At 50.8% G+C, this 17,131-nt stretch overlaps 1 protein-coding gene across 1 annotated transcript in view; it reads right to left on the reverse strand.

Moving 5' to 3' along the window:
• The window catches only part of kcnc4 (potassium voltage-gated channel, Shaw-related subfamily, member 4), a 45,652-nt gene extending 33,387 nt beyond the window's left edge, over positions 1 to 12,265 (reverse strand). Inside the window, exon 1 of the mRNA XM_078420521.1 lies at positions 11,603 to 12,265. Coding sequence (XP_078276647.1) covers positions 11,603 to 12,217 — 615 coding nt within the window. The 5' untranslated portion in view covers positions 12,218 to 12,265. The remainder of the gene's footprint in view (positions 1 to 11,602) is intronic.
• Between the last annotated feature and the right edge of the window lie 4,866 nt (positions 12,266 to 17,131).

Consider the following 17,131-nt stretch of genomic DNA (forward strand, 5'->3'; position numbering starts at 1 on the left):
TGGCGTTTGTAACTTGCCCCAAGTGTGCAGGAAGTAGATGAGAACGTGGGATAAGGTAGAACTACTGTGAACAGGTGATCGATGGTCAGTGTGGACTCGGTCGGCCTAGCTGCCTGTTTTCATGCCGGATCTCTAAACTAATAATCCACCTTGGCTCTGTTCCTGCATCCCTAAACACCAGTCTCTAGGCGATACAGTTTACTTCATGTTCTATGAAGGAATGGAGATTTGAGGTTGTCACGGTGATGCAGCGGTCGAGTTGCTGCCTTGCAGCACCAGAGACCTGGGTTCCAATCCTGACCACGGGTGCTGTCTGTATAGACTTTGCATGTTCTCCCTGTGACCGTGTGGGTTTTTTCCAGGTGCTCCGGTTTCCTCCCACACTCCAAAGACGTGCAAATTTGTAGGTTAATTGGCTTGTGTAAATTGCCCCTAGTGTGTAGGATAGTGTTAGTACAGGGTGATTGCTGGTCAGCGCGGACTCAATGGGCTGAAGGGCCTGTTTCCAAGCTGTATCACTGTATTCTAAAGTCTAGAACATGGCTGAGAGCGTGAGATAGAAGAACAAAGGGCGTGGAACCAGGCAGTCCAGCTGTGGAGCTGGAGGCAAGGGGTGCAGATACGGCAGTGCCTACTGTCTACATCTCCCCTAAGACTCTGACACAGTCCCTGACATCTACCTATCACTGGGCAAAATTACACCAGTGTGTTCCTGTCCACTAAAAATCCAGTCCGGTAAAATATAACTAATGTCTTGCACCTTGCCGTTTCTTACAGAGATGCTGCCTGGTCTGATGAGTTACTCCAGTACCATGTGTCCTTTTTTAATAACTAATTCCTTTCCTCTTAGTCTACTCTCAACCAGTGATGAAATAGTGGAAACTCTCATTCACATCACAGCCATGTCCCCAGTAACCACTTGCTACTGGCTCCAGTCCTGAGACACTGAAAGACTGAAACACATGAAAACGGCCAACTATCTCTTCCTCAAGCACTCAATGATTCAATACTTTATTGTCACATGTGCCTAGGTATAGTGAAATGCTTTGTTTTGCGTACAACCCGGTAAAATCATACAGCAGACCTCACCTAGGTGGTTGACAAAGAGTCACCATGTTTCTGGCACCAACAAAGTTACAGTAGGTTAATCAAACAGTCTATACTTCCTTGCAGTGGTGAAGCCAGCCAGCCTCCACATAAGACAGCAGGTCCCCCCCCCCCACCGCTGGGTCCCCCTTCGATCTTGGTGATGGGCAATCTCAGGCAGATAATAAACTAAAGGATTTTAAATATTTATCTTAAAAAATATTTTAGTAATATATTTTAAACCTGCGTGTAATATGGACTCTACGGATGTCAGAGGTTATGGGGAGAAGGCAGGAGAATGGGGTTAGGAGGGAGAGATAGATCAGCCATGATTGAATGGTGGAATAGATGATGGGCCGAGTGGCCTGATTCTGCTCCTATTACAGTACTTATGACCTTACCTCTGCAGCATTCCTGGCCTGGTCTTGGGCATACTTTCCAACTAAAGGTGTTCCAGATGCCTCCCCCAATCTCAGGGATGGGTAAAACAGTTGGCATTGTTTGCCCTGCACACATTGAGGACATCTATATACTAAAACTCTTGTTTGTTTGTTTGTTTGTTCCTGAACTACAGCCAAAACAGTACACAATAGCGCGATAATTTTGGCCAGCCTTACTCACCATCGTCCCTTTGGTGTTAATGGAAGAAGTTTCATTGAAATCGGTGTTATATTTTTAAAGTTATTCACGTTTTAAAGTTTAAATCTATCTCCTAGGGAGGGAGGGGGTGGAGGGAGGGAGAGGGGATGAGGGAGGATAAGGGGGGTTGAGGGGGATGGAGTTGGGGAGGGAGGGGAGAGGGGGGAAGGGAAGGGGAGGGGAAGGGGAGGAGGGTGAGGTGGGGGGAGGGGCAGAGGGTGCTGCACCAATGCAGGAGAGGTTTGGGCCCCAACGGGTGGATCCATGGCTCGCTCTGGCTGCAGCGCTGGCACCACGGGGCCCAGATCAGTGACACCCTCTCCCCTTCCCTGTCCCCCCTCGACGAGGAATGGCTCCACTTGGTCTAGTTACTTGTTAAAAAGCAGTAGTGAGAGGCAACTTGAATACTGTAGCTTGGGTTTTAAAGTGTGGCGGTCCCAAAATTACAATAATTGTCTGGTCTGAATAAGAAGCAAACTACATTGTGGAGGCAAACAGGACTATAAAAGGGACAAGGAGAGAGCAACAGAAGGATTGCGACCCGAAACATCACCCATTCCTTCTCTCCAGAGATGCTGCCTGTCCCGCTGAGTTACTCCAGTTTTTTGTGTCTATCTTCAGTTTAAACCAGTATCTGCAGTTCCTTCTTACACACAGCTACTGGTGTGGCCCAGAGAAGCCGAGTTCCATACGAGCTTGGGATTTACCCAGTGCAGGATCCTGAGCAGAAAGAGTGCTGCTCATTGCTGGATATTGAGATACAATTAATGTCTGTTTCTTTCCGATAGGCACAATCTTCGCACATTGTGTACATATGTACAGCACTCAGATACTGTAATATACACTAATTCTGTGATTTGGCACATATCCACCGAGTGCAATCACACATTAGCTCAGTCCCCGTTGGCTCCAATCCACGTCTGCATTCAACAAAGGTTCAAGTACAAGGACAGGAATCTGTGCACTCACGACACCTGGCCTGTATCTCTTTCTCATCTGCACCCCCCAAACCTGACTCGCCATTACAACTCACTGGATAAATTTAAAAGAGAATTAGAAAGAGCTCTAGGGACTAGTGGAATCAAAGGATTTGGGGAGAAGGCAGGCACAGGTTACTGATTGTGGATGATCAACCATGATCACAATGAATGATGGTGCTGTCTCGAAGGGCCGAATGGCCTCCTTCTGTACCTATTTTCTATGTTTCTACGTTTCTATGTTAATCTCTATTTCCCTCTTGGACCTTTGGCTTCTCTTCCTAAGCTGCAACCTCCCAGTCCTTACTCTGGTCCACGTTTATATCCAGGCATCTCGTTCTTGTCCAGAACCTTGGTTTGAGACATTCCTCTCGCCATCCTCCATCACCAGCATCCAGTATCTGTTCAGTATCTGCCTAACTTTACCATGGTTTAGAACATAGAACACTATCGCACAGGAAAGACACAAAGTATTGATGTAACTCAGGTGGACAGGCAGCATCTCTGGAGAACATGGATAGGTGACATTTTGGATCGGAACCCTTCTTCAGGCAGCACTGCACAAGAACAGGCCCTTCGGCCCACAATGTCCATGCAGAACACGATGCCAAGGCCTGCACATAATCCATATCCCTCCTTTCCCTGCATATCCACATGCCTATTCAAAATGCTCTTAAATGCCACTATCATATCTGCCTCCACTGGAAATAAACCGAAGGATTAGACAAAGATATTTATATAAAAAATAATATAAATCATATTTTTTAAACCTGTTCAATATCGGCTTCCTGCCTGCTCCACATTGCTGGGTTTGGGCATTGTTTCCAACTACAGGGTTCCCAGGAGCCTGCTTCACTGCCTTGCTTGGTGCTTGTGCCTGTCGCAGGTGTGAGTAAATGTCAGTGTGGAAGAATCGCAGCCAGCGATTAAGTGCTGGTGTATCCATGCCTGAAGCTACACCCTGCCTCTGCCATCTCAGCTGCCTGGTGCTCAGGGACAGGCAGTCAGAATCATTTTCTGAGGTTCGAGTGATTTCATGAACACTAAAGATTCTGTCCTGGTTGAGTGGAGGCTTTAAATTGTCCTTTGTTCTTTACTGTAGGTTCCTTTGGCTTCTGAGTGCATGTGTGAGAGATCCTACGTTTAACTCAAACATCACAATTTGCTTGCCAGCGTCTCTTCTTAACTTGGACCCAGCCATTTTCCTTCTGAATCCAACTCCCTCTCAACACAGTCCCACAGCACTGACCACTCTCCCCAAGGTGCACAGTGGCTAAGCGGGTCGAGCCACTGCCTCTCACGCCAGAGACCCAGGTTTGATGTAGTGTGTAGGGAGTGGATGAGAAAGTGGGATAACATGGAACTGGAGTGAACGGGGATGCCTGCTTCGTATGGACTCGTGGCTCTAAACTAAACCTTACAGAAAAGAAACAAGCTAATGATTTCCTCCACAGATGCTGCCTGGTCTGCTGAGTTAATCTAGCGCTCTGTTTCTTGCTGTCACCCCAGGTGATCTGTGTTGGTGGCTATGTCCCACACTCCTCACACACACACACACACTTTCCACCCCACCTGCCTCATCCCCGACTCTTTCTACTACCTTTTCCCGCTCATACTTGTCATTTATTTTCTTTGAAAAGATCTGAGCTTTTAAACTTCAGCGCATTCCAGGCATCCACCACTCTGTGTGTGTGTAAAAAAACCTGCCCCGCTCATCACTTTTATACTTTGCCCCTCTCATCTTAAACCTACGCCCACTTGTCTTTCACATTTAAACCTGGAAACAAAAGGTTCTGTCTGCCTACTCCACCTATGCCTCATAGTTTTATACACTTCCATCAGGTCTCCCCTCAACCTCGCATTCCAGAGACAACAATCCAACTTTGTCCAACCTCACCGTATAGCTAATATCCACAAACCCTGACAGCATTCCGGTAAACCTCCTCTGCACCTTCTCCAAGGTCTCCGCATCCTTCCTGTAACAGGACCACCTGAACTGCACACAATTCGCCAATTTTGGCTGAAGCAAAGGTCTGTAAAGCTGCAAATTGAGATTAGAAGCTGGAGTCTTGGCTGATTTCCTCTCTTGGTGTCTGGGCAATGATCATGAATGGGAATATTGGCGCGATGCCCAACTTGATCCCAGGCTTAGCTGACATTGATCAAGGGCCATAAACCAGTCTGATTACTGAGACTCTATCCCAGGGGTCAGTCGGTAACATGAACCGAGATTGATCTCTAGTTTCCTCATTCAGCTGCCAAGGTAGAGTGACCACACGCAGGAATCCTGACGGGCTTCCTCTCTCCAATGGGCAGTGGGCCAATGGTGCGTGGCATGAACCCTGGCTGATTTCCATTCTCTAACCCAAGGATGATCATCAACACTATTAATTCCCCCCCTTCCAAACCAGGGTCACAAACTGTGTTCAGAAGCATGAACTGAACATGTTGCTGGCTGATTTACTTGCTTGCTGAAATATATTCACTCGAGAGCGATTAGGGCTAGGAATTTGGGGTAATTTCTGTCCTCTTGAACATGGTGGGATCGTGGGCACATGATAAAGAACAGGAGCACTGCTTGCTTTCCCCTTCGCCTAACCAGTGGATAGTTAGAAGATCCGCCAACATGCAAGTGTTAATGTTTCAGAATGAAGTGCCCACACATGCTCCCACAAACCCAAGTCCAATTAGACCAGCGCCATGTGGGTGCGACAAAAACAACACAAAGTGGTTGTAAACAGTTCAAACCAAACAAAAACACACTTATTAATATTCTCCTTGGATAACATCAGTCTACCAGTTGCACAAAATGATTAAATTCATCCTCAGTTATAATGTAAGCTCACTGCGGATAAACATATGGTCTTGTTCCCCATATTAATTGTAACTGCAAGCTGAGTCATATAAATGTATAGCACGGAAACAGGCACTTTGGCCCACCTTGTCCATGCCAACAAAGTTAGCATTCCAGGCTAGTCCCATTTGGCCTATGTCACTCGAAACCCTTCCTATCCATATATCTACCCAAATGTCTTTTCAACGTTGTGATTGTATCACTTTTGTAGCTTCCTCTGGCAGCTCATTCCAGATAAGAACTACCTTGTGATTGAAAAGGTTGCCCCCAATGTCCCTCCTAAATCTCTCCCCTCTCATATTAAGCTCATGCCCTCCAGTTTTAGAATTCTTCAAGTCGGGAAAAATACAGAGAGCGTTCACTTTATCCATGCCCCTCTTGATCTTGTGCACCTCAATAAGGTCACCCCTCAGCCTCCTACGCTCCAAAGAAAGGCCACCCATCTTAGAGTCTTAGAGTCCTACAGCACAGAAAGAGGCCCTTCGGCCCATCGTGTCCGCGCTGCCCGTTACCAAACACAGTCTAATTTTAATCCCATTTTCCCGCATTTGGACCGTAGCCCTGAATGTTGTAGCATTTCAAGTGCCCATCCAAATGCCTCTTAAACGTTGTGAGTGTTCCCGCCTCCACCACCACCCCAGCCAGTGAGTTCCAGACTCCAACCACCCTCTGGGTGAAAAAGTTATTTCTCACATCCCCCCGAAACCTCCCTCCCCTTACCCTGTATCTATGTCCCCTCATTGTTGAACCTTCCACCAGTGGAAGAAGTTCCCCGCCATCTACCTTATCTATGCCCCTCATGATCTTGTACACCTCGATCATGTCCCCTCTCAGCCTTCTCTGCTCCAGGGAAAACAACCCCAGTCTGCTCAGTCTCTCCTCATAGCCGAGGCCCTTCATCCCTGACAGCATCCTGGTGAATCTCCTCTGCACCCTCTCCAAAGCTATCACATCCTTTCTATAATGTGGTGACCAGAACTGTACACAATACTCCAGCTGCGGCCTCACCAGTGTTCTGTACAATTCCATCATTACCCCCCAACTTTTATATTCGATGCCCCGGCTAATGAAGGCCAGTAACCCATATGCCTTTTTGACCACCCTGTCCACCTGTCCTGCTGCCTTCAAGGACTTGTGTACCTGTACTCCAAGGTCCCTCTGTACCCCTGTCTTCCCTAGGGTCCTTCCATTCATGGTGTACTCCCTCTCCAAGTTATTTCTGCCAAAGTGCATCACCTCGCACTTTTCAGGATTAAATTCCATCTGCCACTGCTCCGCCCATCTGACCATCTCATCTATATCTTCCTGCAGCTTGCAGATCCCTTCTTCGCTATTCACCACCCCCCCCCCCCCCTACCTTTGTGTCATCTGCAAACTTGCTGATCATGCCCTGTACGTTGACATCCAGATCATTAATGTAGATTACAAACAGTAAGGGACCCAACACCGATCCCTGCGGCACCCCACTGGACACCGGCCTCCAGTCACAGAAGCAACCTTCTACCATCACCCTCTGCCTTCTGTCACTAAGCCAGTTGTCCAACCTCTCCCCATAACTCATGCCCTCAAGCCCAGGCAAATCTCTTCTGAATCCTTCCCAAATGCTGGATGCCCAGAACTGCACATGATACTCAAAGTAAGTATCTCTACCTAAAGGGTAGTCTGTATCTGGAATAAGCTGCCAGGGGAAGCTATGGAATTGGACACAATAATATATTTTAAAAGCCATTTGGACAGATATATGGATAGGAAGGGTTTAGAGGAATATGGGCTGAATCCGGTGGACCTTTAGCTTCCTTTGATTCTACTTTTTAAACCCAGTTATTTTGGATTATTTGGGACAATATTTACAAGCTTGGATCAGAGGAATAGGTTGGAGAGAAGAGGGAGAGCGCTTCCCTACAACAGTTGTTCAGGGTGAGGGTTCCGTACACATCCCCATGAGATGAAGCCCATCGTGGTGGACGTACGTAACTGAGCACCAGTTTTACCTGTGTGCCTCCTCCTTCTCCCACTCAGTCAGTACAGACCAAATGAATGGTGAAAACATTTCAACAACAGGAACTGACATCCGGTGCCCAAGGTTTGGCTATTGATGGCAACCATGCAGGCAGGCCAGCGGGAACATTTTGCACAGTTCAGCATTAACAGTTTGCTGGTTGCCCAACGCTTTATCTCCCCTTTCCATTCCTACACCGCCCTTTCTGTCCTGGACTTCCTTTGCTGTCGGAGTGAGGCCACATACAAATTGAAGGAACAGTATATTTCACTTAGCCAGTTTACAACCCAGCAGTATGAATATTTACAATAGACAATAGACAATAGGTGCAGGAGTAGGCCATTCGGCCCTTTGAGCCAGCACCGCCATTCAATGTGATCATGGCTGATCATTCTCAATCAGTACCTATGGCCTACCCCTTATTCTTAAACTGTGGCCTCTTGTTCTGGATTTCCCCAAAATTGGGAACATGTTTCCTGCCTCTAACGTGTCCAACCCCTTAATAATCTTATATGTTTCGATAAGATCCCCTCTCGTCCTTCTAAATTCCAGTGTATACAAGCCTAGTCGCTCCAGTCTTTCAACATATGACAGTCCCGCCATTCCGGGAATTAACCTAGTAAACCTACGCTGCACGCCCTCAATAGCAAGAATATCCTTCCTCAAATTTGCAGACCAAAACTGCACACAGTACTCCACCTGCGGTCTCACTAGGGCCCTGTACAACTGCAGAAGGACCTCTTTGCTCCTATACTCAACTCCTCTTGTTATGAAGGCCAACATTCCATTGGCTTTCTTCACTGCCTGCTGTACCTGCATGCTTCCTTTCAGTGACTGATGCCCTAGGACACCCAGATCTCGTTGTACGTCCCCTTTTCCTAACTTGACACCATTCGGATAATACTCTGCCTTACTATTCTTACCGCCAAAGTGGATAACCTCACACTTATCCACATTAAACTGCATCTGCCATGTTTCTGCCCACTCACACAACCTGTCCAAGTCACCCTGCAACCTCATAGCATCTTCCTCACAGCTTACACTACCACCCAGCTTTGTATCATCTGCAAATTTGCTAATGGTACTTTTAATCCCTTCATCCGTCATTAATGTATATTGTAAATAGCTGCGGTCCTAGCACCGAGCCTTGCGGTACCCCACCAGTTACTGCCTGCCATTCTGAAAGGGACCCATTTATCCCCACTCTTTGCTTTCTGTCTGTCAACCAATTTTCTATCCATGTCAGTACCCTACCTCCAATACCATGTGCTCTAATTTTGCCCACTAATCTCCTATGTGGAACCTTATCGAAGGCTTTCTGAAAGTCAAGGTACACCACATCCACCGGCTCTCCCCTGTCAATTTTCCTAGTTACATCCTCAAAGAATTCCAGAAGATTAGTCAAGCATGATTTCCCCTTCGTAAATCCATGCTGACTTGGAACAATCCTGTTACTACTATCCAAATGCTCCGCAATTTCGTCTTTTATAATTGACTCCAGCATCTTCCCCACCACTGATGTAAGACTAACTGGACTATAATTTCCTGTTTTCTCTCTCCCTCCTTTCTTAAAAAGTGGGACAACATTAGCTACCCTTCAATCCACAGGAACTGATCCTGAATCTATAGAACATTGGAAAATTATCACCTATGCGTCCACCATTTCTAGCGCCACCTCCTTAAGTACCCTGGGATGCAGACCATCAGGCCCTGTGGATTTATTAGCCTTCAGTCCCATCAGTCTACTCAACACCATTTCCTGCCTAATGTGGATTTCCTTCAGTTCCTCCGTCACCCTAGGATCTCTGGCCACTAGAACATCTGGGAGATTGCTTGTATATTCATTAGTGAAGACAGATCCAAAGTACTGGTTCAACTCGTCTGCCATTTCCTTGTTCCCCATAATGAATTCCCCTGCTTCTATTTTCTAGGGACCAACTTTTGCCTTGACTATTTTTTCCTCTTTACATACCTAAAAAAGCTTTTACTATCCTCCTTTATATTATTGGCTAGTTTACCCTCGTACCTCATCTTTTCTCCCCGTATTGCCTTCTTAGTCATCTTCTGTTGCTCTTTAAAAGAGTCCCAATCCTCTGGCTTCCCACTCTTCTTTGCTATGTTATACTTCTTCTCTTTTATTTTTATGCTGTCCTTGACTTCCCTTGTCAGCCACGGGTGCCTCTTACTCCCCTTAGAATCTTTCCTCCTCTTTGGGATAAATTGATCCTGTAACCTCTGCAATATTCCCAGGAATACCTGCCATTGCTGTTCCACCGTCTTCCCTGCTAGGGCCTCCTTCCAGTCAATTCTGGCCAGCTCCTGCCTCATGCCTCTGTAATCCCCTTTGCTATACTGTAATACTGACACTTCCGATTTTCCCTTCTCCCTCTCAATTTGTAGAGTAAAACTTATCATATTGTGATCACTGCCTCCTAATGGCTCTTTTACCTCGAGTCCCCTTAACAGATCAGGTTCATTACACAACACTAAATCCAGAATTGCCTTCTCCCTGGTAGGCTCCTGTACAAGCTGTTCTAAGAATCCATCTCGGAGGCACTCCACAAACTCTCTTTCCGGGGGTCCATTACCAACCTGATTTTCCCAGTCTACCTGCATGTTGAAATCTCCCATAACCATAGCATTACATTTGCAACATGCCAATTTTAGCTCCTGATTCAACTTGCACCCTATGTCGAGGCTACTGTTTGGGGGCCTGTAGATGACTCCCATTAGGGTCTTTTTACCCTTACAATTCCTCATTTCTATCCATACTGATTCTACATCTCCTGATTCTATGTCACCCCTTGCAAGGGAGTGAATATCATTCCTTACCAACAGAGCGACCCCACCCCCTCTGCCCACCTGTCGGTCTTTTCTATACGTTGTGTACCCCTGAATATTCAGTTCCCAGCCCTGGTCCTCTTGTAGCCATGTCTCAGTGATTCCCACAACATCATACTTGCCCATGACTAACTGAGCCTCAAGCTCATCCACTTTATTTTTTAAACATCACGCATTTAAATACACGCATTTTTATACTTCGCCCATTGATTTCCCTAATTTCAAGTAACTTCTGCATTTGTACCGCGTCCCTCTCATATCCTAGTTGTCCTACCAGTTCCACTGTTCACATTCCTTGTTTCCCTGTTGTTAACACATCTTTCGGAGCCAACAATGGGCCGTTATTGACCATACTTCCTGAGGCCACCTGTGGCTGGCCCAGATTTAGTGTAGCCTTTTCTCACCACCAGTTTCCGCCCAACCTCTGACCCGAAACATACACCAGCATCTGCAGTTCTTTTGTACACAAATAGTTGGTATTTATGGGCAAGTGAGAACATTTTTTTTGTTTCAAGTCAGACTCTGCGGAGTCTGGGAACATGGACCTGTTGATTTGCTGGGAGTTTTATACTGTTCAACTTTGAAACATGAATACTTGGAACATAAGGAAATGCACATGTCGGGATCTTGAGTAAAACACAAAGTGCTGGAAGAACTCAGCGGGTAAGGCAGCATCTGTGGAGTGAATGGACAGACGACATTTCAGGATGGGACCCTTTTTCAAACTGATGGAGCGGGCGGAGAAAGCTGGCTGCAATCAATCTGAAAGGCGATCTTGACCTGAAACGTCCTCTGCCCATTGACTCCACATATGCTGCTGACCTGTTGAGTTACTCCAACACTTCCTGCTTTATAAAATATAAATACCTGCTCCATTTAATCAGCGGCTAAGATTTAGTAGCTGGATATGCCAAGGAATAAAGTCCCAGCCTCTCCCTGTATCTGGCCCTGGAGTCCCGGCACATCCTTGTAAATCCTCTCTGCACTCTTGCAAACTTAAAGACATCCTTCCTATAGTCGGGTGAGTCAAAGTAATTCTTGATTCCCGTACCCTTGGTGTGAGACTCTGTGTGTTCACCCTGTCTATCTATCCCTCGTGATGCTGTACGCCTTTATGAGATGGGTCTAGACTTTGGCGAAGTGGCGGTGAGCGGGCGGGCGGGTGTGTGTGTGCGCTGTGCCGCGCTGTGCCGTGCCGCGCCTTACCCGTGCTGCCCGGGATGAGTATGGGTCTTCACACAGTGCCCACAGCCTGGGCCTCCAACGCCTCCAGCAACCGGCGAGAGATGTCCTCCTGCAGCTCTGCGCTTGTAGCCCCAGCACACGGCCGGAGTCGGGGTCGTGGTCGGGGTCGTGGCCGGGCTCCGGGTTGTCGGACGGCTCGAAGATGTCGAGAGCTTCCTCGGCGTCGCGGTGCTGCCGGTAAGCCATCCAGCAGCACGGCTCCACGTCCGTCTCGTCCAGTCCCCAGAAGGCCAGCTCGTCCTCAAACAGCGGCCCGCACACATCTGCCGGGCAGTGCAACTTCCCCGTGCGGTAATAGTTCAGCACGTAGGCGAAGATGCCCGGGTGGCGGTCAAAGAAGAAGTGTCCGGAGCCGGGGTCGCGTTGGGCTCCGGGCTCGGCCAGGCCGGCTAGCCGGGTACCGGGCAGTGTACGCAGGGTGCTGCGGTAAGTCTCATGCCGGCTACCGCCAACATTAATGGTGATGCGCTCGCACACCTCGCCTCTCTGCATCTCCCCCTTCACACATGGCTTGGACCGACCTTTATTGCCCAACTTGCGTCCCCGGTAAGACGACACACACACCGAGCTTATCATGCGGGCTCCTCTGTCCTCGCCAAGTCCACAAAGTGCTGTCCAGGGAAAGTTCCCCGCTCCCCCTCCTCCCCGCCTCGCTCCCCCTGCCCCTCCGCCCCGTCCCGTCCCTCACAGCCTGGGTCCCACACAGCCTGGGTCACTGACAGCCCGGGTCACTGAGGGTCCCTCACAGCCTGGGTCACTGACAGCCTGGGTCACTGACAGCCCGGGTCACTGAGGGTCCCTCACAGCCTGGGTCACTGACAGCCTGGGTCACTGGCAGCCCGGGTCACTGAGGGTCCCTCACAGCCTGGGTCCCTCACAGCCTGGGTCCCTCACAGCCTGGGTCACTGACAGCCTGGGTCACTGACAGCCTGGGTCACTGACAGCCTGGATCACTGACAGCCTGGGTCACTGAGGGTCCCTCACAGCCCGGGTCACTGACACCCTGGGTCACTGAGGGTCCCTCACAGCCTGGGTCACTGACAGCCTGGGGCACTGAGGGGCACTGACAGCCTGGGTCACTGACAGCCTGGGGCACTGAGGGTCACTGACAGCCTGGGTCACTCACAGCCTGGGGCACTGAGGGTCACTGACAGCCGGATCACATTACCGGCCGGGGACGGAGCGGGGGGTCGATGTCGCAGAGGGAGAGCTTGGCCTCAGACTCGCACTCGCCTCCTCCCGCCCGAAGCCTTGTGTTCCCAACAACCTGTTAATGCACAGCGCTGGGAGACAGACGGCAGCCCGGCGTTGGGCGGCTCCTGCAGCTGTCCCTGGGGTGGGTTGGTGGGTTGGCGTCGCTTCTGCTCCCCACACACACACTACGGGCTCTCTCTCCCCGGGGCTGGGCTCGGCTGGAGCGCTCACTCGGCGAGGCGGTGCGCTGAAGTGGCGGCGAGGACACAGTGTGGGCTGAGCCGAGACGCGGCTGCCCTCCCCTCCCCTCCCCTCCCCTCTCCCCTCCCATCCCCTCTCCCCTCCCCTCTCCCCTCCCCTCCCCTCCCCTCTTCCCTCCCCTCTTCCCTCCCATCCCCCCTCCCCTCCCCTCCCCTCCCCTCCCCTCCCCTCCCCTCCCCTCCTCTTCCCTCCCCTCTTCCCTCCCATCCCCCCTCCCCTCCCCTCCCCTCCCCTCTTCCCTCCCCTCTTCCCTCCCATCCCCCCTCCCCTCCCCTCCCCTCCCCTCTCCCATCCCCTCTCCTCTCCTCTCCCCTCTTCCCTCCCCTCTCCTCTCTTCCCTCCCCTCTCCCCTCCCCTCCTCTCCCCTCCCATCCTCTCCCCTCCCCTCCTCTCCTCCCCCTCCCCTCCCCTCCCCTCTTTCCTCCCCTCCCCTCTCCTCTCCCCTCCCCTCTCCTCCCCTCTCCTCTCCCCTCCCCTCCCCCCTCCCCCCTTCCCTCCTCTCCCCTCCTCTCTCCCCTCCCCTCTCCTCTCCGCTCGCTCGCCTGGGTTCGTCCTGTTGCGTCTTCGCAGCCAACAAGTGTGTATCCGGCTCTCGCCGCCCGCGGCAGCGGGGGTCGCCAAACGTCTCACCTGGCCGACAGGGGAGGAGGAGGTGGGAGGTGGTGGGGGGGGGGGGGGGGGGGTGGTGGGTGGGAGGTGGGGGGTGGGGGTCTGACGCCGGCACGGTGTCTGGTGCTGTGGACAGGTGTCTGGAGCTGCGGGCTGGTGTCTGGAGCTGTGGACAGGTGTCTGGAGCTGTGGACAGGTGTCTGGAGCTGTGGACAGGTGTCTGGTGTCTGGAGCTGCGGGCTGGTGTCTGGAGCTGAGGACAGGTGTCTGGTGCTGTGGACTGGTGTCTGGAGCTGCGGGCTGGTGTCTGGAGCTGCGGGCTGGTGTCTGGAGCTGCGGGCTGGTGTCTGGAGCTGAGGACAGGTGTCTGGAGCTGCGGGCTGGTGTCTGGAGCTGAGGACAGGTGTCTGGTGCTGTGGACAGGTGTCTGGTGTCTGGTGCTGTGGACAGGTGTCTGGAGCTGTGGACAGGTGTCTGGAGCTGTGGACAGGTGTCTGGAGCTGTGGATAGGTGTCTGGTGTCTGGAGCTGCGGGCTGGTGTCTGGAGCTGCGGGCTGGTGTCTGGAGCTGAGGACAGGTGTCTGGTGCTGTGGACAGGTGTCTGGAGCTGTGGACAGGTGTCTGGTGTCTGGAGCTGTGTGGCCAGCACCGTGGATCCCAGTCTGGGACCACGGGGGAGGTTGAGGATCGCTCCCGGTCTGGAGGGCAGGTGTCTGGGGGAGAGGGCGTGTTGGCGCCCGGGACTCCTGCTCGGGGACACGGGTGGGCAGGATGGGTCTGGAGGGGGTGGAAGGATCCGTATCTGAAGGACTGCGGTCTGGGACAGTCCGGGTGGGGCTGCGAGTGACTGTGAACGGGTCCCTGCCTCTGCCTCCCTTCTACTGCCCAACCCTCGACGTGAAGCACTCATGTACAATAAACAGTAGCCTCGCCAGCCCGCGGGCAATCAGTTGGTTGCTCATGATTGCTTCGATATCTTGCTCGGTGACAATTTATGAGGCAGCTCCTCAAGCGGGAATATGTCGCACTTTCCAAACCATCAGTTATTCGTGGTTTTCTCAATCGTTCTTGGATTGGCGGCGATACAAAAGAAAAACAAACGTTTGAGTGAATGAAATGCTGCTTTGTGCGGGCGGTGGCGACAGTCCGGAATGTCAATAGATGACCACTGTAAACTTGGAGCTGCTGTTCGTGCAGCCATTAGACAGCTACAGAGGTCAGCATCCAGCGGAGCGATGTGTCTGATCAACCCCTCCCGACAATATCACCCAGATACCCATCACTCCGGAAGACACAAAATGCTGGAGTAACTCAGCGGGTCAGGCAGCATCTCTGGAGAGAAGGAATGGGTGACGTTTTGGGTCGAGACACGACAGGAAGGGTCTCGACCTGAAACGTCGCCCATTCCTTCTCTCCAGAGATGCTGCCTGACCCGCTGAGTTACTCCAGCATTTTGTGTCTACCTTCGATTTAAACCAGCATTTGCAGTTCTTTTCTACACACATCACTCCGGCCCGCTTTGACTAGACTACAGCCTTTTAGATTTTAGAGATACAGCGCGACAACAGGCCCTTCGGCCCACGGAGTCCGTGCCGACCAGCGATCACCCCTTACAGTAACACGAGACAATTTACATTTGTTTTACCGAAGCTAATTAATCCGCAGCTGCCTGTATATTGATTTCTCCAACTTCAAGTACCCGTGCATGCCCTCTCTTTTCATCCCTCCCCACCCTCGTGATCGTACTGGTTTCACTGTCGTCATGTTAAGTTTCATTATCTGTATAACTTGTTATCACCTCGCCGTCAGCAACAATGGGCCTAGTTAGTCCACCTTTCCTTGATCATCGTTTCTTTTTTTGCATAGCTCTATTTCATTTGTTCTATATCACCATCTCTTGTTTCCCGCTCTCCTGACTGTCAGTCTGAAGAAGTGTCTCGACCCGAAACGTCACACAGTCCTTTTCTCCAGAGTTACTCCAGCTTTTTGTGTCTAGCTTCGGTTTAAATCAGCATCTACAGTTCCTTCCTACACCTACAAACCTGTACGTCTTTGGAGTGTGGGAGGAAACCAGTGCACCTGGAGAAGACCCACGCTGTCATAGAGAGGACATATGAACTCTGTACACAGCACACATGGTCGGAATCGAGCCCGGGTCTCTGGAGTTGTAAGGTAGCAACTCTACTCCTGCCACACGATGCTGCCCATGTTTCAAACACATGGCAGGTGGGATTGGTGTAGATAGGGTATGTTGGTCGACGTGGGCAAGTTGGGCTGAAGGGCTTGTTTCCATGCTGCATGCCATAGGAGCAGAATCAGGCCATACAACCCATCAAGTCGACTCTGCCATTCAATCATGGCCGGTCTGCCTTTCCTCTCAACCCCATTCTTCCGGCTCTCTGCCACTGAGAGGCAGCAGCTCTACTGCTGAGCCACTGTGGCACCCATTAGCTCTTCCATATTCTAAAATTAGACGACTATTGCTAAATGTAAGAGCATCAGCACATATAACAAGCGTGTGATTAATGCAGATTTATAGAGATTAAATATAATAAATAGATGGATATTTAGATATTTGGACTCTGTCCGAGCTCTGATAAGTGTTAAGGGGGCAAGGGCACAGTGAATACTCCAATTTGTAGAGCATGGAAACAGTTCCTTTGCCCCACGGTAAGGGTCAGTATCTTCCCTAACCAAAAACCCTGGGTGGACAGATCTATTTGCGTGGCCTTGAATGCTCGCACCGCTGCTTACAACTCGGGTCTGGCATCCGGCAACATGGACCACTACAAGGGAGAGTCCTACCAACTGCGAAGGGCAGTGAAGGATGCAAAAAGGAGGTACCGGGACAAGATGGAGTCACAGATGAGCAGCAGGACACCAGGCGCCTTTGGCAGGGGCTATGGACTATAACTAGCTACAGGTCCAGCACCCCCTCAACCGGAAGTGCCGGCTCCTCCTTAGCTGATGACCTGAACTCTTTTTATGCACGGTTTGAGACGGGTAACACCACCAGCTCGCCGTCTAAAAACAGCACCGAAGGGGCGCTGGCTAGCGAGGCTGGAGGGGGATCCACCGCCGGGGATGTGCACACATTCTCGGTGTCCGAGCATGAGGTGAGGTGGGCTCTGACGCGTGTGAACACGAGGAAAGCTGGAGACCCAGGTGGTATATCTGGGCGAGTACTAAAGTCTTGTGCTACTCAGCTTGCTCCAGTGCTCACCACAATATTCAACCTCTCCTTGGCAAAGTCCGTGGTCCCTGCATGCTTCAAAAGATCCATCATTGTACCGGTGCCAAAGAATGCCTCTCCAGCGTGTTTAAATGACTGCCGACCGGTGGCCCTCACCTCGGTTGTCATGAAATGCTTTGAGAGGCTAATCAAGAAGCACATCTGCGCCCTCCTTCCTCGCAACATGGACCCAC

Source organism: Rhinoraja longicauda, chromosome 24 (genome assembly GCF_053455715.1).
Source record: "Rhinoraja longicauda isolate Sanriku21f chromosome 24, sRhiLon1.1, whole genome shotgun sequence".
Classification (NCBI taxonomy): Eukaryota; Metazoa; Chordata; class Chondrichthyes; order Rajiformes; family Arhynchobatidae; genus Rhinoraja; species Rhinoraja longicauda.